General features: G+C 44.8%; 1 protein-coding gene across 2 annotated transcripts in view; it reads left to right on the forward strand.

Annotated features, from left to right (window-relative positions):
• Positions 1 to 20,123, forward strand: part of LOC138296197 (progonadoliberin-2) — a 63,404-nt gene extending 43,281 nt beyond the window's left edge. For both annotated transcript variants that reach the window (XM_069235112.1, XM_069235103.1), the window contains exon 4: positions 19,811 to 20,123. In XM_069235112.1, coding sequence (XP_069091213.1) covers positions 19,811 to 19,843 — 33 coding nt within the window. In that variant the 3' untranslated portion in view covers positions 19,844 to 20,123. The remainder of the gene's footprint in view (positions 1 to 19,810) is intronic.
• The last annotated feature ends 2,646 nt before the right edge of the window (positions 20,124 to 22,769 follow it).

Here is a 22,769-nt window from a genome sequence, read left to right on the forward strand (position 1 = left end):
TAGCTAAGCTCTGCGAGTACACTTCTTCTTAGGAAGAGAGAATGCATATAGCTTGTGGGAAATCTGGACCTTGAATTCACAATTTCTGAAGCCTTTTGTGCATGGAATTATCACATTGTTTTACATGTACAGATCCAGGCTTGGTAAAACCTGAATCTGTCGATGTATAACGTTAAACCACAGTGGTGTGGTATTCCACATTTGTGTATTGTGCTCCAAGAGACTGAGTTGCAGGATGCTGATGCTCTTGAAAATTAAGGACACCAAATAACTTGTCAGTTTATTGGTGTTCGGAAACTTTTATCCAGCCCATTCCCACTTCTGTCAAATTGATATATTCCCAGGTTTCCAGGGCTACTTCATGAATTCTTAAAATCTAGAATTGTGCACCTATGTTAGGTTGTAAACCTCTGGTTACACATTTCAGAATTTCTTTTTGAATTGGTCCCTGGAAATGTTTGTCTAGATGCACAAGGCAAGGTCCCTTTAAAACTCATTGACAAGTGGAAAGACAGCTATCAAGGCTGGGTAGAATTCATGCTGGTACAGGCCTGGAGGAATGTTATAAGCTGTATCTGACATCCACTGTAGCCATTGTTCGAAGGTCTTGTGAAGGTCAAAGTAGACACTATCACAGTAATCTACCTTAGCATCAGAGCAGCAACTGCCTCTACGTAAAAATTGTAGAGACTGCATAACCTTTTTCAGAGTTCCTGAGTGAAAGGAACAGGTGTTCACTACACATCCATCCTGGAAGCAATAGATATATCTGCTAGAGACTAGCCACAGATTCCTCACCTTGGAATATTCTCCAGGCTTCAGACCAGATCTGGAAAATCTTGAGCAGTACCTCTGTAAATTTGGAGGTGGCGCAGATCGGTTCTGAGTTTGCATCATAGGCATTGTCCACTCCACTAACCTGTGGTTATTAAATCCTTTTGAGCCTATCACAGGCAAATGTTGGTGACAGACTCCGACCTAGTCTGTTTCTGGTGCATGGAGCTGGAAAATGACCGTCTGGCCTACCCCAATTGTACTGAGCACTCCAAGGCAATATGGGAGCGTGCCATGAAGCTCCTGGCAGCTTGACACCGGGTGACTCTGCACCGTTCCAGGTCCTGGTCATGTGGAATGGCCCGGACCTGCTGTTGGACTTAGCCCCTTCTGCAGACTCATTCCCAGACGCTTTGCTTTCACCCTCCTGTTTTCCAAACCCGTTTTTGTTGGCTTTTAGGACCCTGTACACGTTACCACTAGTAACCAGTGCAAAGTGCTTGTAGTCCCTAGTAAAGTGGCACTACCAGTGCCCAGGGCTTGTAGATTAAATGCTACCAGTGGGCCTGCAGCATTGATGGTACCACCTACTTAAGTTGCCCTGTAAACATGTATCAGGTCTGCCATTGCAGCCTGTGTGCGCAGTTTTCAACTGCCATTTCCACCTGGCCAAATAAACCTTTTGCCATGTCCAAATAGTCTTTTTTACTACATATTTCACCCCTTGGGTGGGCCCTGGACAGCCCCGAGGCCAGGCTGCAGTGTATTTTAAAAGTACTTGTACTTTTAAGTTTTTTGTGTCCTGTTAGTGAAAACCTCTTAAATTCGGATTTCACTTCTGGAAGGCCTCTCTAATAGGATAATATTGGTGCATTTAATAAGCTGTTACTTCCAAATAGCAACAGGTAACCAGTTTGTGTCTTTGGAACTGAAATGAAAAATCCTCTATTCTGGTAAAGTCGGATTTTAAATTACAATTTTTAAAATGCCGCTTTTAGAAAGTTGGAATTTTCTTGCCTTAGTCATTTAGTGCTTGCAGCCTGTCTCGGGTCACATGACTTGGTGAAGCTGACAGCTGGGCTTTGTATATTCCTCCTAGACAGCCACACACAGTTGGAGCTTAGGTGTGCCTGGATGGCCCATCACTGGCAGAATCGGAGGGCATAATTGGGCATATCCCTTCTTTCACTTGAATAGGCTATGTCCTGTCTCCACACAACAGGCTGTACACCCCTGCCCCCCTGTAGTTAGACTGGAGCAATGGCATGGGATACAGGATACCTGGGGGAAAACTCTAGAAGCTTCTTTTACTTCAAAGGAGGTGCCTGGTGCACATTTTGGGGACAACAAACACAAACTCCTCAGTACACTTCTGGTTCTGTGGAGACACGACCAGGAAGAAGGACTGTTGTGCTGCTGAAAGAACACACACTCTGATGGATTTCTTCCCTGGTGGACTAATGCCTTGCCGGACTGCTGCCCTGCTGTCCTGCTGCCTGATAATTGGACCTGCATCTGAATCCAGGGCTCCCAGAGTAATTCCAAGGGCTAGTCCACTGGCCTCCTATTCAGCGCCACTATGACATAATAGGCTTACAACCACCTGAACCAGCACCAAGATCCAGCTGGAGCAAGCCTCTTAACCCCAAGTGGTGCCTCTCAAGTCCTGGATCCTTGTCGGGGCCTCAGAGAGGCTGAATTTAAGTTTTTGGCGACCACAAATGGGCCCTCTGGCGCTAAAACGTTGTCCATCGCACAGTCCGCCAACGCAAATTACCATCAACCTGACTCTTCACGCTATAGCATTACCACTCATGGAGAGTGCCACGCGAGGCTCCGGCCTGCTCACTCATGACGACAACAGGATCTTTGCACTACAGCGATGACCATCTGCAACACTTTTCTGCTTCTCTGCTCCACTGCAAACATGTGCGCTTTGTGCTGGACTGAGAAGGTAACTTTTCAGCAGAACTGGGGCCCGGTCCATCTATCCGATCCATGCTGTTTTGTGGTCAAACTGAACTTGTGACTTTCTCCCAGTCTCACATGACCAAATGACCATGAGAAGTGCTTTGGGATTTTTGATGCTATTTTTGCTTAAACTCTTAAAATTGCATATTTCCTCTTACACTGATCGAATTTTTGCCATTTTGGTCTTTTTGTATTTCTTACATTTTCACTCTTTTTTTAAATTGGTGTGGGATTTTTCTGGTGTTATTTTTTTACTTTATTACTGTTTGAAGTGCTGCAGTAATACTTTACACATTGGCTCAAAGTTAAGCCTGACTTCTATTTGTCAGTCTACCAGAGGGTTGAGCATAGGTTCATTTGGGGTTTGCTTGTGCCTTACCCTGACAAGAATTGTGGTTGCTGCTTGAGTAGAGTTTCACCCCACTCAACTAGTAACACAATTTCTCACACCTGCTCTCAGGGTTGATCCTGCCATTGTCATTGAGGTCCAAATCATCATCGGGCATGTCCCAAGATAAGTCCAAGAAGTCAAATCACTCTTCGACTTCGCCAGTCCAAGTCTTTGGGCAAGGTGCGAAAATGTAAAATTATGCCACAAGTCTCAGCACAGCTGCCACACCTTCCCTGCAAAGCGTGCGCCTGGGTCCACTCCACGCCTCACTGATGTCTTTGGAGCCCGGGAGTTCCCCACCAGACTCAGAGTCCAGACCCCTTTAGAGTGCATTAGGGCCCCTCGGGTTCGGGAAGTGTCCTGACTGGATCTCTGCCGACAGGTTTGCCCTCGTTGTTGTTGAACCATCTGGATCCATTCCTGTATCTGGAGTTACTCTGGTTGCGAACCTATGACCTTCACCAGGGTTCTGTCCTGTGACACTGTTCCCAGCAGTGCCAAATTCATCATAATTCCCAAGTCTGATATTGAGCCAAATCGACGTCAACCCCAGTGCCAACCAAACCTAGACCTCCCCGGTCAGAGACAGTGCTTTCCTTTCTGGACAGGCCCTGTGAGGAATATGACTGGGGCAGATGTGAGGATCACTTTGGCTGTCCTGACCCTCCCTTGAATTGCTTGAAGATAACTTTAATGAGGACCTGGCTGATGCAAGTGGTCTGGGCACTTCAAAAACAGTGGCCTGATCTCTCCTCCTAGTGTGGATACAGAGGAAGGGACCTCATTTGCTGTTGTGGTGTGGCAGGCAGCTCAGGTCCTAGACCTTATGATGTCAATAGTGAAGGACAAGACCAAAATCTTGACGGAGGTTTCAATCCAGGTACCACACAGAACCACTCGTCCCCTTCAAGGAAACCCTCACAGATGTCCTGGTCGGGTCATGAACCAAGGTCTGCACAGGTGCCCCTGTGCAAAGGATGATCACTTGACACCACCACCCGCTTCTGGGGATCCCGCTTTCTTCACCCAGCAACCTCATACCTCGTGGTGCAGGCTTCAACATCCAAAGTTCATCCTGAAACGTTCTCCACCACTCCACCCGATGGGGAATCCAAGACGCTGGGTATTTTGGTAAGAGTTTTTTTTTCTCAGCCTTGCACTGCGGTCAGTGAACAATGCATGCCTCTTGGGCTGGTATAGACACACAGTATAGGACTCAGTTGCTCAAATGATGCCCATGGTCCTGGAGGAGGGCAAAGCCATCCTGACCCAGGCTATTGCCAAAGGCAGGGATGCAGCATAGTTCACAATACATTGCGGACTAGATACGACAGACTCGCTGGGTAGAGCATTGCTTCATCAGTGGCACTTTGTTACCACCCCTTAATTGAATACCTTCTCGAAGATGTCCATGCATCCCTTTTGGACTTGCCCTTCGACAGCACTTGCCTGTTCAGTGACAAGGCTCATTTGGCACTTGATCACTTTAGGGAGAGTAGTGCCACCGCTCTGTGGTTGAGACTTACCATGGCCTCACACCAGTCGCATTTGTCCTTTTGATTCTTCCGTGGCTATGGTAGGGGCTACCAGCCAGGTCCTTTTCCACCCAGCCATCATGGCCAGCAGACTCCCCAGTAGTTTAGTAGCCATGGATGAGGCTTCCACAAGCCTTGTGGGATCCAAGACTAGAGGCTGCCTAAACTTTACTCCACCTCATGGTTCTGACTTCCAGTAACCTGCATTTCCTATCTCTACCTAAATCTTACAACTTCTTTTCTATCCCTATTTTCTCCATTCGTCACTTTTTTCTTCATTTGTTCTTCCTTCTTCTTTCTCCCTTTTTGCTTCATTTTCTCTGCCTCTTAGTTAAAGTCTGATGATAAAAAATAAGCCCCGTTCCAAAACAAATGAGTACCTGCTGCACAACACCTGCAACCACTGGCACATCATAAGCACTGTGTACCGCAGGCAGTTAGAGATTGTTTATGGTCTTGTCAATATGTCAGCGCAGTGAGTCAGGATTTTCTAGAAAGGATTCATGGATTGGCGGGGTCTAGCTCATACACTCATATGATAATGTTCTCCAGAATCCAAGCCCACAATATTCCTGGCATTGTTTCAAATATCCCAGATAGGGATGATTGATACCTAATAAGAAAATAAACAGTTACATGAAGAGAAACACTACATTGTACTGACATAGGTTTTGATGTGAATAGATGCCCTTAATAGAGTCCTTGGCTAATATTGCAAAGTCAACTCTGCTCTGATGTTTTGGAAGCATTTAAAGTAATTCATATTTAAACAATTTACCGTTGGGGTGTGTTGGGACTATAATTAACTAATTAAGAGCCTTGATGTGGAAGATTAGGACTGTCTGAGTATTTGTAAGTCTTAGTGAGGCTTCGCAAGTGTTAGAAATTGGGTCTCTAGTGGACAGTGGTATGCACTATGTCCAAGTAGGGACCACAATCCTAGTCAGGGTAAGTCACAACACACCCTACATTATCCTGTGCTCACCCTCTGGTAGCTTGGCACTAAACAGTCAGGCTAAACTTAAGAGGCGATCTGTAAAGTATTTGTGCAATACTCAAATACTAACACAATGAAAACACCACAAAAAGACTCCACACCAGGTTAGAAAAATAGATTATGATTTTATAAATAAAACAAGGCCAAAACAACAAACATCCATCAAGTAGAAATTAAGATATGATTTTTTAAAAGATTAAATACAAGTATAGCTCTTAGATGCAAATAGCACTTAAAGAGTAAGGGCCAGATGTAGCAAACGGTTAGCGAGTCGCAAACGGCGAAAATCGCCGTTTGCGAGTCGCAAACCTGAGTTTGCTATGCAGAAATGCATTTTGCGAGTCGGGACCGACTCGCAAAATGCATTTCAGAGTCGCAAATAGGAAGGGGTGTTCCCTTCCTATTTGCGAGTCGGAGTGGTATGCAACTCTACGCGGTCGCAAATGGAGTCGGAGTTACCATCCACTTGAAGTGGATGGTAACCCACTCGCAAACGGGAAGGGGTCCCCATGGGACCCCTTCCCCTTTGTGACTGGACCCCAAATTATTTTTTCAGGGCAGGTAGTGGTCCAAGGGACCACTACCTGCCCTGAAAAAATTCCGAAACAAAAGGTTTCGTTTTTTTTTTTAAGTGCAGCTCGTTTTCCTTTAAGGAAAACGGGCTACACTTGAAAAAAAAAAAACTGCTTTATTTAAAAGCAGTCACGAACATGGAGGTCTGCTGACTACAGCAGGCCTCCATATCCGTGAGTGCCCATAGTCGCTATGGGGCCGCAATTTGCGACCCACCTCATTAATATTAATGAGGTGGGTCTTTGCGACCCCATAGCGTCTGAGACACCGTTCTGCATTGCAAATTGCGAGTTGCAATTTGCGAGTCGCTCGGACTCGCAAATTGCAAGTCGCAATTTGCAAAGTTGCTACATCTGGCCCTTAATGGGTTGTGTTGGACCGGGACAAAGTCAAAAGTTCAGGGCACCGGTGATGGTGCGTGGGCCAGATCCAGGACCCAGACAGGGCCCACTGAGCAAAAGTACCATAATCCTTGTCACAGCACAAGATATGTCGGTAATCCTTACGCAGTTGAGGAGTTGCACCGAATTTCTCCACGCAACTGCGGCAATGCATCTGGTCCGTGAGCTAAACGTTGGTTTTGAAGTGCTGTGTTCCGAGTGATGTGGCATTTCTGAATGCGATGCACAGGTTAAGTTCCCACAACAGCGCTGATGTGTTGATTCTGCTCTCACAGCAGAGGATGCATCGTTTCCACTGAAGCAAACCCCTAGGTCTACCTCCAATGGTCCAGGATTAGGGTGGCACCACTTGTGAGTTCAAGGACACCAAACTCAAAATATCTATCTTGTCCCAATTGGAAATTACACTTATAAAATGTAATAAGGTAATCTCAATGTTAGCCTATGGGAGAGATAGGCCTTGCAGTAGTGAAAAACGAATTGGAGATTTTTTCATTCCCAGGACATGTTAAGCTTAAATGCACATGTCCTACACATGTCCTACCATTTAAATACATTTCATCCTTCACTCTGGGTTATGTAGAGCCTACCATAGGGGTGACATATTCATAAAAAGGGAAGATTAAGGCCTGGCAAGAGGTTTACCTTGCCAGGTAGAAATGTCAGTTTGACACTGCACACACAGGATCTGCAGTGGCAGGCCTGAGACATGGTTAAGGGGCTACTTATGTGATGCGGGCCCCCTCATAGCATTTAATTTACAGGCCCTGGGCACATGTAGTGCACTTTTCTAGGGACTTATAAGTAAATTAAATATGCCAATTGAGTAAGAGCCACTGTTACCATGTTTAGAGGAGAGAGCAAAAGCACTGTAACACTGGTTAGCTGTGCTAAAGTGCCCAAAGTCCTGAAGCCAGCAAAAATGAGATGAGAAAAAGAGGAGGAGGAAGGCAAAAGGTTTGGGGTGACCCTTCAGAGAGGGCCATTTTCCAACAGTAAGACTTCACCCAAGACTAATAAACATTCATGCAAAAGGCAAGATTCCAGATAAAATCTCATGGGTGTATTCAACATTATGATCATTAGACGGGATGAAGTAATTAGTTAGTCAATTTGTTGTAAGGCAATGCCTCTTTTGCATGTTCACCCCCACAGTTTGGAATGCTGCTGGTTTTTGACTCTAGGAGTGCACTGAGTCCTGCTAATCAGACCTAAGTGCCAGTGATCTGACCTTATACAAATTACATGCCGAATTGGATACAACCAATTGGCAAGGGCTGACTTACTTATATGTCTCTAGTATATGGTGCCCAGGGTACCCAGGGCATGTAATGAAGGGTGTCCACTCAGGGCTGCAGCACTGTTTGTGCCATTGTGTGGTGACAAAGTACAGATTTGCTCCCAGCCTGTTACAGCAGACTGGAAGGACAGTGTTTTCACTGCCAGTTCAACTTTGCCTTTCAGTCCAAAGGCAAAGCTACCCTATCACTGACCATTATATATGTCTCCCCTAAGGAATACCTATGGAGCCCTGTGCATGGAGCTGTATTTTGTTAAGTAAGACATATATTTTTGATATGTTTTAAAAGCAACACTTCTAAACTGTCATTTTGCTGTGGATAAAGTTAGTAGCCCTATTGGCTAACACAGAGTTACTGGTTGGCGCGCCAATCCGGCTAATTCCTGAATGGGACTACCTAACTGGGTCATGTACAGTATCAAATTAATAATGGAATTAAACCTGACTTGATGCCCCGGTCAAATTCAATACCACTATTCACAGTTAGGCAACTTTTAGAAAGTTGCCACTTTGTGCTCCAGATGGCCGAGCGACCTAACAAAGGCCTGGGGTGTTAGCCCAAATGGCAAGCTTAAAAACTGAAGCCGCCTTTGTGAGGGAAGTAGCGCCAACACCCCTGAGCAGCTTTTTGTTTCTGCAGACAAAGTGGAGAAAGGGTCAAGGAGGGAAAACGTGCTTCCAAACCAGTGTATCCCTCTGTTAGCCACACATCTAGGGTGGGCTACCAAGCTCCTAATGACCAAGGAAGCGTCATGCCATCTTGAAAGGGGCAAGGATGTGGCACTCTGGGATAGTCAGATGCCAGATATGACAGGAACTTTATCACTAAGTAAGAACACAGCAGCCCATTGGCTAGTGACCGTGTGGTCCCCTCAGGGCACGTTCCTGGATAAGTATGCAACCCTGGCACTCTGACCCTCAGATCATGCCGAAATCAGAGAGAAGACCAAAGAAGGACTGCACAGCTGCAATTGAACCAGCACAAGGAGAGGCTGCATTGTCAGAAGGACTGCACTTGCTGCACTTTGGGCTAGCAAAGTTTGGTCTGTGCGCTTGGCTCGGGGAAAAGTTGATTCCCAACCCCAAGCTACAGCAGTGGCTCCAAGGATGAGTCTGCTGATCTCCTGGAACCAACTCCAGGGATACAAGTGCTGGAGTAGGCCAAACCGACAAGTTGGTAACCACCACAGACGTTTTGCTGCTACCAGTCACTGGGCTCCCAAGAGGAGAAATCTGAGATAGCCAAAAGTTGCATCTGAGTCTGCCTCACCTGGGAGTGCTATCCAAGTCTGGGTTTGTCACACCCAAGGGATATATCCCCCACCTAAAGATTTTGCCACAACGGCAGTGCAGACTGACCAGTAGCCCAGCATCAGCTGGCCTGCTACTGCAACAAAGAGGACTTCTCTGTAGCCATGTTCGCCACATTTTGCCTGTGGACCGAGAAGCAGCCACAAACCCCGTTGACTGCACCTTAACTGCTGCATCCTTTGAGCATCTTTTGTCTGAATCCCACAGAATCAGGACCACTCCATTAAAGTCTATGGTGGTTGTCCTGTAAAGTTTGGATGTTGCTTCAAAATCACTCTGGTGGCCCGATAACTGTCCAAAGTGTCCACTCAGTCCCTGTAGACCTCTGTCCTGTGGAAACTGGTTGCCTAACCCGGGCCGGAGTAGCCAAACTAACTGTTTGACTGGACCCAAGATGGTATTTGTGAGTGTACTGCACTGTTTGACCTGGCAGCTCTTGGCATGAGTTTTTGCTTCTGACTCCCTGTTTTTTAATCCTGTGCTGTAATTCGTTTTTGCTGGTTTTGATACTCTGGGCACTTTACCACTGCTAACCAGTGCTAAAGTTCAAGTGCTCTCTGACTAAAAGATATTGGTAATTGGGTTTCCCTGATTAGCACCTTGGATTTACTGGTAAGTCTCTAATAAAGTGCACTATGTGTGCCCAGGGCCTGTAAATCAAATGTTACTATTAGGCCTGCACTGATTGTGCCATCCACATGAGTAGTCCTATAAACATGTCTCAGACCTGCCACCGCAGTGTCTATGTGTGCAGTTGTGCACTGCCAACTCAACCTTGCAAGTGTACCCACTTGCCAGGCCCAAACCTTCCCTTTTACTACATGAAAGTCACCCCTAAGGTAGGCCCAGGTAGACCCATGGGCAGGTGCAGTGTTTTTAAAAGGTAGGACATGTACTGGTGTGTTTTACATGTCCTGATAGTGAAATACTGCTAAATTCGTTTTTCACTATTACAATGCCTATTTCTCCCATACGTTAACATGGGTACTGCCTTTAAATGTCTTTTAAGTGCAGTTTCCCAGTGAGAGTAGATAGAGGAATGGAGTTTGTTGTCTCTGAACTCACAATTTAAAAATACATCTTTTGGTAGAGATGGTTTTTAGATTGTCTGTTTGAAAATGCCACTTTTAGAAAGTGGGCATTTTCTTGCTTAACCATTCTGTGCCTCTGCCTGCCTGTGGAATCCACGCCTGGGTCAGACTGACAGTTGGGCTGTTTGTGAATTCCCTCTAGACAGTGATGCAAAGGGAGCTGAGGAGTGTCCTGCATATCTTGATGAGTCACCTGGGTTAGACTGGGGAGGAAGGAGCTGACACTAACGCCTGAAAGGGCTGTGCTTGTCCTCACACAATGCAGTCTCCATCCCCCTGATGCGTGTCTGGGGCCAGGCATGGGCAAGGTAGAATCTTGTGAACAACAGAGACTTTCCTTTGACGTTTGCCTACTTCAAAGGAAGAAATGAGTATAAGTAGTGGACCCAAAACCCCATATTTTTAGATTACTTCTGGATCAAGAGGAACCTCTGCTAAGGAGAAGAGATTGATGCTTGAGGAGGACCTGCCACTCTGCCTGCTGCTTTACTGTGCTGGCCTGCTGCTGCTACTTCTGCCTGAAGTGGGAAAAACTGGACTTTGCTTTCTAAAAACCTGCTTGTGAAGTGTCTCCAAGGGCTTGGACCGAGCTTACCCCCTGTTCTGAAGTCTCAGGGCCATCAAAGACTTCATCTGCCAGCACCTGAGCGCTCTTGCTCAGACCCCTACTCTGCCAAGTAGTGCCACATCCAGTCCCTGGGCCTGTGAAAGGAAAAGCTGGTGAAAATCCATGCACTGGAGCCGAGCAGCAGAAAAATGGATACAGCGCCTGCATCATGGCTGAAAAATCAACGCATCGTCAGTAAAATCGACGCATTGCCGGCCCAGCAGGGATTCATTGTTGCAGTGCATCTGGATTTTCCATGCATTGTCCCTGTGCGTCAAACCCTGCAACAATTACCGCATCAGCCTGAGGCTGCTTGTCCGGAAATCGATGCATCGCTTCCCTGCGAGGAAAGAATCGACGCATGGCCTCACTTGCTAGTAAGGAATCAATGCTTTGCTTGCTTTTCCTACATACTTTAAAAATTCATATCTTTGCTTGTGTATGTTGGATTTTTGTCGTTTTGGTCTTGTTTGATTTAAAGAAATATTGCCTATTTTTCTAAACTGATGTGGAGTCCTTTTGTGGTGTTTTCACTGTGTTACTGTGTGTGTTTGTACAAATACTTTACATGTTGCCTCTGAGATAAGCCTGACTGCTGCGCCAAGCTACCAAGGTGGTGAGCAAGGGTTATCTGAGCTGTGTATCTCCTTTACCCTGACTACGGTGAGGGTCCCTACTTGGACAGGGTGTAAACTGACTGCCAACTAGAAACCTAGGGGCATATTTATACTCTGTTTGTGCTGGATTTGCATCATCTTTTAACGCAAATTCGGTGCAAACTTAACTCCATATTTATACTTTGGCGCTAGACCCGTCTAGCGCCAAATTTATGGAGTGAGAGTCATTTTTTTACTGTGGAAACCTACCTTGTGTTAATGACATGCAAGGTAGGCGTTCCCGGGCAAAAAATGACTCAAAGGCATTTGCGCCTTATTTATACTCCTGTGCAAAAATGACTCAACCGGTTTAGAGTCAATTTTTAACGTCTGGGTCAGGGCAGGCGTTAAGGGACCTATGGGCTAATTTCCATGGTCTCTGACCATGGAAGCAGTCCACAGGTGCCCTTCCCTGTCCCCAGGGACACCCCCTGCCACCATCACCCACCCCTGGAGGACACCCATGGATGGGGGGACCCATCTACGGTAAGTACAGGTAAGTTGAGGTAAGTATTTTTTTTTACGTAGAAGTAGCATGGGGGGCCTAACTTGGGCCCCCCTACATGCCACTGTGCCCAATGGCCAGGTCCAGGGGACAGAAGTCCCCTGGGCCTGGCCATTGGGCCTGGGGGCATGACTCCTGTCTTTCCTAAGACAGGAGTCATTTCCATGGGGGTTGTGCGTCAAAAAATGACGCTAGTCAGGTTAGAGTCAATATTTTGGGCTCTAATCTGACTTTTACCATTCTTTGATGCACAACCCCCAGTCTTCCCTACGCCTCCGCTGCCCGGTTAGAGTCATTTAGTTTGACGCTAACCAGGCCGCAGCGCCGCCACTGTCATTCCATAAATATGACGCCCAGCTGGCGCGTTGGAATGGTGGTAGCCGGCATTATACTTTTTGACGCAAATCTGCACAAGCGCAGATTTGCATCAAAAAGTATAAATATAGGCCCTAATTTCTAACATGCATGATAAGGCCCCACAGCCATTTCATATAGTACACCCAAAACCTCACATACGTGAATTAATATGTACGAAATAATCAAAATATAATTTTGCAAGAGGGCCAACACAAGGCCTGCCTCTGATGAAAACCCAAGAAAAGACTAAGGGCCTCATTAGGACTTTGGCGGTCCTAAAAGTGGACTGCCAAAGCCGTGGGGAGGATGCCACCTTCATACTGGTGGCGCCCCCGTCCCTCGAGCGTATTACAATGTTCCCACGGGCTGACCAGCGGGAACATTGTAATACACGCTCCCATCGGGCTGACCGGCGGGAACAGTACTATGATATTGGCCTCAGCTCCTTTAAGGGAGCCAAGGCCAATACAGTAGCACTCTAGCACCCTCGGAATGCGCACTATCTGCAGTGCAGACGGTGCACATTCCGAGGGTGCTGGACAGAGGGGGCCCTGGCACTGGCTTTCTGCCAGCCTTAAAAGGCCAGTGCCACTCTGGCTGGTTACAACTCCGACTGCTGTCACCACGTTGGGAACCATGTTCCCGGCAGGGACTGCGGTCCTTTAGTGGGTCCTCCTGCCAGAGTTGTAATGTGGTGGTCGGGCCGCCACAGTTGCGGCGGTCTGACCGTCCCCGAGAGGCTATTGGTCCTAGGACTGCCAGCCTCGTAATGAGGCCCTAAGTATAAATGAGTAAACAGACTGACATAGATTCTGCCTTTGAAGGAATAACCCTGGTTCATCTAAAAAAATGAAAACCGCATTTGTCAAATTTCGGAGTACAGAAATCAGACTCATTTCATTGTATGATACGATTTAGCAGGGTTGGACTATCAATGTTACAAACATGTAAACCAATCAATTTTTTAGCAACAAGATACTTTAGGTACACCTACTTTCTAATGCACTTCATTAGTTAGGTTATGCATAACTAATTAAGGAAATGACGACATTTTTATGTAATATAGCAATACATAACATTAACAGGACATCAACAATCTTGGAAAGTTACAAAAGAGAAGGAATATTCTGAGCATTGCTTCATCGAGAGAACACAGATATGACATTTTATGCTTATACAGACAAAATTGAGGCTTTATTTTCGGAAATGGAAAAAGAAACAAGAGCTAAGATAGAAAGAAAAAGAGTAATTCTCATAAAATAAATTTAGAGTATTATTCTGCAAATATGACTAGTTGTGAATGAAAGGTGACTACTACCTAGTCATTCTCACTGAAACCCTTTAAATTAGGTATTATTTTACGACATTTAATAACTCGCCTAGAAATGTGTTCATCACCTAACAATTTCTCACTAAATACAAATGTTTGCTGGAGTCCTGAGGAGTGTGCTAATGGAAACTGTAAAGAATCAATGTTCCAGAGCCCCTCTGAATGTGGACCCCGTTTCCTGCATGGTATGTCATCAAACTTGACTTGAGGAACAGCAACATGAGATCACACAGTTCACACTGACAATCTCTTACTAATGTCAAATACGAGACATCTGGGTCTGCAAATTGGGGGATGAGTGACTATATGGTGTAAACATAATTGCACTAACCTCACAACTGTCATTTGGCAAACTTAAAAAGAACACAAAACGGCGCATGATAATCCAGAGTTAGAAGACAAACACTGAAAATTTATAGTAAAATTATGTTTATTACCCACACAAACTGCAAGCTCTTCGTGTTGTGTGTGTGACTGTGGGGTGTTGTTTTTATTTTTAGCCCATATGGGAAGTGTTTTCATGTCATGCTTGATGACCACCGAGGTGTGTTTATCGGATTGTGGGACACAGTGCCTAGAGATGTGATGGGTGAGGGTATGTGAGAGATGCACAAAATATATTTAGAACAAGCTCTAACTGGCTTAGCCACAGGGGCAACAAGATACTGAGTGCACATACACCAACAAGCATTTGCAATGCATAGGTCTCGCATTTTCTTGAGTTAGAGCTATTGGCATTGTAAATTCAGAACTGGACTTTTCCTGCCACATAAATTGGTCAACCCTGTCTCATAATTTTGTCTTTTCCTGCCATGTTTTGGTGGTCACTCGCGGCTACTGCGCTACCTCGAGTTGTGTAAACGTCTGAACAGAAATTGGGAAATAAGGCTGGAAAAGTATTTAATTTTAATTTTAACAGAATGAAAAGTCTTGCTAGCATTCTTGCCTTGCATTTCAATGAGCAGAGTAGCCTGAGAAGATTTATGGCCCCAATAAAGGAGATAAGCAATGCCCTGTGTACGATGTCGTGAGTGCTGGCAGGGAGGGGCCCTGGTTGATAGAGACTTGAGATGCGATGCAAGGCGAAGCAAATTTCAAATCATTGCTTCTAGGTTTAGCTACATTGTAGCAGAAAGGGCATATTGTGGCTTTCGTAAGCAGTGAGCTAAACCACCAGTTGTTTCTTTTGTAAAATAAGCTTATTTTAGGAGCCAGAGGTAAACAAGGACAGCACTGGAATAAAGACAAAAAAAATGTCATAGACATGGGAGGAGGTGGGAAGAACGGAATGCTGCAATAAAACGCAGGCAGCTACCAGCCCAAAGCACCTTCAGTGAAAAGGGAACACCAAAGAAATAACAAAAATAGTCAGTCACAGCAACAGATAAAGAAACCAAAGTGGAATAATACAGTAGTTGGTCACTGCTCTGAAACAGAAAAAGGAGGGAGAAAAAGGCAGAACTGACCACTAGCGAGCAAGAATTTTTAAAGGACACTGCAACCAATAAATTAAATCACTTTAAGCCATAAGAAGTATACTAAATGTATACACGAGTTTTCACGCTTATGCTTGACCTAAAAAGGGGGGAGGGGTAATCAGAGTCTCCTTATCAGCAGTGAAAGACATTTCAGCAAAACAACAAAGACAATGTGGTGAAAGGAGACTTACCTTGCAGAATTATAATGCATATGAAACACGAAACATTTTAAACCGATTGATCTTAGTTGTTTCACATAATGCACTTGAAGAGTTTCAAAACCATGGGATGTCATAACAAACATGTTGTTTCAACTGATTCATATAAATGAGGCATGCTAGCCGATATGTTTGAAAAGTGCACTCCGTCCTCACCAACGTTGCAGATTAGGGCTACTTGAGCATCTAGCTAATTCAATGGACACTATTTAGGAGTCGCCAGGAGTCACAGATGGACTCCTGCCTTTCTCTTTGCGACCCCTAGCACTGCCTATGCGACCACAGACTTTAGAGGTGGCAAATTCAGTGCCAGGAACACAGTGGCAGCTTTCCCTTATGGACGTTAGTTGGGACTCCGCTCTCTCTGTTTTTTGTCACTTTTTTGACAAATAATAATATATTATTCACTATTAGTGTAATAAAAAACATGTAAATGCAGTTCCATGGCAGCTGAGGGAAATAAGCATGCTTTTAAATGTTTGTTGCATGCATGCTTGCGAGTGAGACTGTGTTTATGTGAGAGAGAGTGTGTATGAATTTGTGTGTGTGTGTCTGTGAGCGAAAGCGGAGGCCAAAGGGTGCGTGATGTCACTATCCCTGGGCTTTTGGTGAATTGACGTCCATGCTCTGATCTTAGGTAAAATTCTTTTAATCAAACATTTTCAGACATAAAAGGTACTGAGGAATAAATTGCTGTTGTTTTCCTTTTCTATAACATGAATTATGGCTATGCATATACTGCCACCTAAAGGCCAGTGGGCCGCATTAGCATTTGGTTGCAAGGTTACCTTGCTCTACTTAACTTTTCGGTGGCACCTCCTGTCCCACCATATAGTGATTGCCCAGTCATGGGCCTATCCTTACTTGCAGTGCAGCCTTTGAGCCATGTGACTGCCCTTTAACCTCCATCAAACATGTGGGCGAATTTCAAATTACTTTGATTGCATTGAGTAATTGCTTTTAAAGCACTAGGTGCTTACTGTAACTTTTCGTGTTATGACTTTCACTGTCCTATTTTTCTCAGCTTCCATTTCTCCAGTATACTATCAATTTTGACTTTTAGGGCCTCAGTGTCAAAAAATATGCACAGGCAAGGTTACATTTACAACCTGACCTGATTGTAAAATTCCAAATAAAAAAAAAAAATCTCGAGTGTCCCCTTGTAAACTTGTGCCACTCAAAAGTGTCCAGCTATCAGCAGCGGCTCCTTCGCAATGGCGAAGGAGCTTCGCTCACCTGGCTCAGAGCCGGCAAGTGAAAAATAAAACGATATTTTGTTTCATTTTTCAGCTGCTGGTCCTGAGCCAGCATGTGCAGGGATTGGCAGGGTTGGATCATGGGAGAGGGTAAGAGGAGTGGAGTGCACTAAATTATTCCTGTCTGTTTGGCTGGCCGTTCTAGGCCAGCTAAACAAACATGCGCACTTCGGTTTCTTGAACCCAGCTGTATTTGACAGGTGGGTCGGAGAAACTGCACAGACTCCCTGTGCCTGAGCGAGCGGTAAACCAGCCTAGTCAGGCCAATCCCTGCGCTGATCTCATGCTTGGTAATAGCATGAGAGCAGCTCGGGGATTGCACCAGGAGTCTCTCAAGCTGCTGGGACCAGGAAGAGGAGCGCAAGGCAGCCAGCAACACTAGGTAAGTTAATTTATTTTTAAATGTTTAAACCCTTCTGCACCCGCCCCACATCTCCCCCCTGCACGCCCCCGGCACTCCTTCCACCCGCCCCACCACTTTTAATACGTGTCGGCTGCTCCTGCTCCTCCTATTCTATTCTTGTGAATTCTGCCATATAACCATATAGTGGCGCTTCCACACTAATAATTGTGTATAATTACACTGTTTACTTAGGATCTTTTTCCTTCACAAGAATCCCTTTCCCTGCCCCCCGCTAGTTTTGGAGGCGTTCCCTTCTCATTACCAACACAGAAATAAAAGCAGCCCTTCCCATGACACGATGGGATGGGGGGGGGGGCAGAGTGAAATAGAGGAATGTACAGAAACAGATATATTTGTAAGTGTTCCGAAACTGTCAGGACTTTCCTGCACTTGAACACAGCTTTTCACTCATGGGACTAGAATTTTACGAGCATAAAACACATTTTTCTGTTTTTAAACTTTTTTTTACACTTCCCAAAAAATTTACTTCGGTATGGCAGCTAAGCTTAATTGTGAAATAGGTTTGTGAATCTCTCCTACCGAGAACTGTGTTTTAAACCACTCACCATGTAGGTATCCCACCTTACACTGCCTGCTGTCTCTTTCTCCCACTACATATTAATGGGAGCATGCCTCGCAGACAGGGGGCTGATATGTGTGGTAAGCGGCCTGTTAAAGTGTGAGATTTCAGTCTTACCCCTGGTAGCCTGGCACAAGCAGAGCAGGCTTCCTTAGAAAAAAAAATACATATGTCCTGAATCTGAGCTCTTAGGCATATATTTATACTTTTTGCGGCGCATTTGCGTTGTTTTTGACGTAAAGTCGGCGCAAACTTACAAAATACAATTGTTGTTTTTGCATCTTTTTTTAATGCAAAATCGGCGCAAACTTACAAAATACGATTGTATTTTGTAAGTTTGCTCTGCTTTTGCTTCACAAAAATGATGCAAATGCAGCGCTAAAAAAGTATAAATCAGGCCCTTAATATGTTGAGTACCTCCAGGGTCCGCATTTAGCGTATTTACGCAGTGGAGTGAAGCAAGTCATCGTGCTGTGCTGCGTGTTTAGGGAAAAGGCCAGGAATGTGCCATTTTGAACATAATGTGGCATATTCCTGTCTTTTACCTGCGCTGGTGCACAATGTGCTGCCTAGTGCCGATGCAGGCACCCTCTCACCAAGGTGCAAGGGTATCTGCTTTGTAAGCAGGATTGTTTTTGTGCAGGAAGTGACACCTTTGTTGTTCGCAGCAGAAACTCATCTAGTGTCCAAGTGTCAGGCTCTTCCCCTAGCAAAGAATGGCCTTGAAGAGGAGATTCACATACGCAATATTAACTCTATTCTTCCCACAAAATCCAGCTTCTTTTGTCAGGCTTGAAAAGGAAGTTAGGCTTACTGAAAATATGCAATGGACAAAACGGGCCATTATGACTACGGGCCTGCTGTGGCTGTGAAAATATTTCAGCTAATACAATATTATGTGAGGCTTCATACACAGTGCTTAATTTGTGCTTGTTGTTTCCAGTGCGGAGCACCGGCACTTATTTTTGAGGGCTGGTGCTTATTCTTCTGCCCCAAGCATTTGCTGCGAACAAAAGACACATATGGGAAAGACGGAGGAAGAGAAAAACAAAAAAACGTCACAATGGGAGAAAGCAGAAAGCTGCAAATGTGAGCAGAAGGGGCAGCGAGTGGCTTTAAGTGGTTTGAAGAGTCCAAGATGGCTTCAGGATTGCGCTGCCTCAGTATTCCGTGTTCTCACATTTAATTTTAGCAGCCGCGTGTTTAATAGGAGGGCTTTGAGCACCGGCAAGTTTTCATTTACAAATTAAGCACTGTTCATACAAGAACAACAGTGAACATATTCATAAATGGTTCCAAGCATGTCTCTTCATTAGTTTACATGAACATAATACAACATGATTTGAGTGCCTTTTCACAACTCCAACTAATATTCTGTGATATTTATCCTTATTTACCATTTTTAGGTCGAGCACTCAAGCGCGCTGACTGTTGTAATGTATCTGTGGGCTTTAGCCACGCCCACTGCATGCGCATCACTATCACCCGTTCATGGGCTTGCCTTTCAAAAATCCTTTGTTATTATTGTTAAATGCTCTACGTTTGTCCCTCCTTGGGGAGGTTTTGTTACCGCCTTCACCATTGACCCTGTTACATGGATAATTACACTTTTGCCGATACGTTTGACTGCGAGCGAACTTCTTTTCCTTTTATGTCTCTCCTTCGCGCTCATGCTCATGGCGGCCGTGGTGCTTTGAATCAGCTCTCTTATATCAGCTGTTTTACCTTTCATTTTCTATTTATGTCGTAAGAAAAGTCCAGTTATGAATTTACAACGTTAATAGCTCTAACTCGTGCAAACGCGAGATCCATTGCATTGTAAGTGCTTGTTCTCTTTTCCTGTTATGTGCAGAACCCTACTGCCCAGCTCATCCCCCACTGAGTGAGATGCTCAATACTGAATTTTTTAAAATACACATTTTTCAGATATAATATATTAGTTTCCTTGTCAGTGAACCTATTTTTCCTTTTTCCAAGGATTCCCTATAATGTGAGCTGTTATGAGTTATGGTATGATTACAGTGATCTGTGTCCCTTTTACAATCTACAATAATGCATCTACTTTTTTTCCCGCAGGCGGATCTTCTCGCGAGGCGGATGCAGCGGTAGATTTGGCAGGATGCTGTAAATTGTGGACTCTTTTGAAAAATGTGCCACAGCATCTTCACTTTAAACTCAGCTCAGAATCTTTGGGAATCTGCATTTTCTCTTTCAATATGTCTGACACGTCAGCTGGTCCATGTGAATGCCTCATAGCTGCACTTGAAGCTGGATGGTTTGCAGGGTCTGAAGAATTGGGGTCACCTGGGCTCTTGGATACAGCTGTCTTTCATTGTGATTTGTAATTCCACTGGATTGAATAAAACACCTTATTTTGGTACATACAGAAGGAGGTTGGTGTATGTTTCCAAACAAATTCTTTTAATTTGCTCCATGCCTACAGGTGTTATAAGTGTAATTATTTTCACCATTTAAAAACAATACTTTTTTCAGTTATGGAGGATAATCTAGAGGGGAGGCTCGTCTTTTATTTTTGTGTAGTGGAAACTCGGGGTAAATTCAACATCTCTGCGCTTGCTCTCAACATAGAAAGCTTAACTTTAATACAAATACAATTCTGTCTATTCGTTTTCAGTTGTACTTGTCATGTAATCCTGCAGTGGCGTTTCCACACTAATAATGACTGTCATGTAATTAAATATTGTTTTTTATGACACATTTCACTTGTAATAACAAGTCATGTTTTGGGATTTCTAGAGTTGTTGAACATTTTCTCTTATAATGCCAATTGCAAAGTCGGTGAAATGTGTATAGTACCTTGTAAGGAATCGCCTGATACAGTTTTCATTGTCCTCTGAGCCAAATGACCCTACTTGTCAGTGCCGCCGCTTTTGGACCAGGGGTTGCCACCTCTGTACTCCTTGGCCAACCTTGCCAAACCCCTCTCTGATGCCTGTTGGAGGAGGAAGCCTTGCCAACCTTGTGAGGGTTAGGACCAACAGTGGTAGTCACACATGACCCAGTGGATGCCTGACAGACCCTGCATCTGCCCATCGCCACAGTGCATGTCCTGGGGCCCACATGGACTCCAAAGAACATTGTCACCAAAGCACGTTGGAGGCTTTCTGGTACACCGTCTCAGATCCTGTGCATGCCTGAGTCAAGGCCACAGACTTTCTGACATTTGTGTGAGGGTGCAGGAAGGGGGGCTGGTGCAGTGCTTAATTTGTAAATAAAAATGTGACGGTGCCCAAAGTTCTCCTCTGAAACACACGGCTGCTTGATTACATGTGCAAACACGGAATACAGAGGCAGCGTATCCTGAAGCCATCTCGGGTCTCTTGAATCCATTTACAGCCACTCCCTGCCCCTTCCGCACACTCATGCAGCTTTCTGCTTTCTACCATTGTGACCCTTTTTCGTTTTTCTCTTCCTCCATTTTTCCCATAAGTGTCTTTTGCTCGCAGTAAATGCTTGAGGCAGAAAAATAAGTGCCGGCCCTCAAAAATAAGTGCTGGATCCCCGCACCGGAAACCACCGGCTCAAATTAAGCACTGGGCTGGTGACTGCCATTGGTGAATTGTGCTCCCTAGCCTTTCACCAGGATCAGGTCAAAGAGCCCCGCGGCCTACACTCCTGTTCAGTGAGACCCTGAGGAGCTCATGACAGGGCATCGTCTTGGGTGGTGCCGTGAAACCCTTACTGTTTTTTGGGGGAGGCTCACCCGGTATGTTTCCTTTTCTGCCAAATGCATCCTCAAATGCAGAAAAAAAGGAAAATGAACAGGTACTTCCTCAGTCAAAATGTATTTACAGGTGAGTAGGTGCGTAGCATCTGAGAGACCTGCCAGAGGATTTCTTACTTATGCAGGGCATTAAGTTCACCATCAGTTTACACTTAAACTTTGGTGGTTTATAATAATAATGTGCTATTCGTGTATTAATCATGTGAATAGCAATTACCATTTTAATAAGTAATGTTTCAGGAATTACAAATATTATTAGGCTGAATAAAAGGGGCACCCCACATATTAGGTCACACATCCATAACAGTTAGTCTAAAACCCCCTTCTTGCCTTGCACCATCATAATATTGTTTCTTTTATTGCTGAGTCATGTAAGACTCCGGTGTATTTGCATGTAAAAGGTTTTTTAATCCAGTCCCGATAGACAGCAATGCCTTCCAACAACCAGTTTTTTTAGGTTGAGCCTAGACAGCGCACATGCGCTGTTTGGAAGACCTGTTGTGAGGGGTAGAGGCATTTGCTCCCGCCTGCCGCTTCCAATAGGTTGAAGGCAGTGTCGCTCTTGTTGTGCTTTGGTTTGGCAGCAGATACGTCACTTCTGCACTTGGCTGAGGTGCACCGGCCAAATACAGTTTACTTACACCTGGAATGTTTTTCTGTTGTTTGGATGGACTATTTTTCTTTCTTTCCTGCCTATGGTGTTTGTCAGTAAGCACTTGTGTTCACCCACGCGGTTTGTTTTCCACATTTGCCTATCACTTGGCCCTTACTTTATATAATCCTTACTTTAAATAATAAGTAGTTGTGTTATACCTGTGTTTTGTACTTTTGTTGTTGTTTTAGATCACATGAAATCGACCTAGGAATGAATCTGCAACAGTGACTCTCCCGGCACAGCAGGAGAGCCGATACTATAATATTCACTGCACTTGGGAAAACTCACCCCATAATGCTTTGCAGGCTTTCATTTTACACCACATTTTTGCCCATAACTTAGCCTGTGATGGTCCTAGGGCAACAGGACCACCCCCAAAACATTTAGAATGATGTGCTCTTTTGTTCAGGCAATCTTGTGGGCCACACTAGGTGAGAGGGGGGCCAAATATCATGTCCTCTTCTACCATTCATGGCATCTTTAAATTCTCTCATAGCTGAAGTTTTAGTTTCTACAGTTGAGAGAAGTTTGTGTTATAAGGTTCTTGTTAGTATTTTGACAATCTTGCCTGACCTGCAGATGTATAATGCAATGTACAAAAATATAATTGCTCGAAAGCACTTAGAGTAAAAAAA

The sequence above is a fragment of the Pleurodeles waltl genome, chromosome 1_2 (assembly GCF_031143425.1).
Source record: "Pleurodeles waltl isolate 20211129_DDA chromosome 1_2, aPleWal1.hap1.20221129, whole genome shotgun sequence".
NCBI classification, from domain to species: Eukaryota; Metazoa; Chordata; class Amphibia; order Caudata; family Salamandridae; genus Pleurodeles; species Pleurodeles waltl.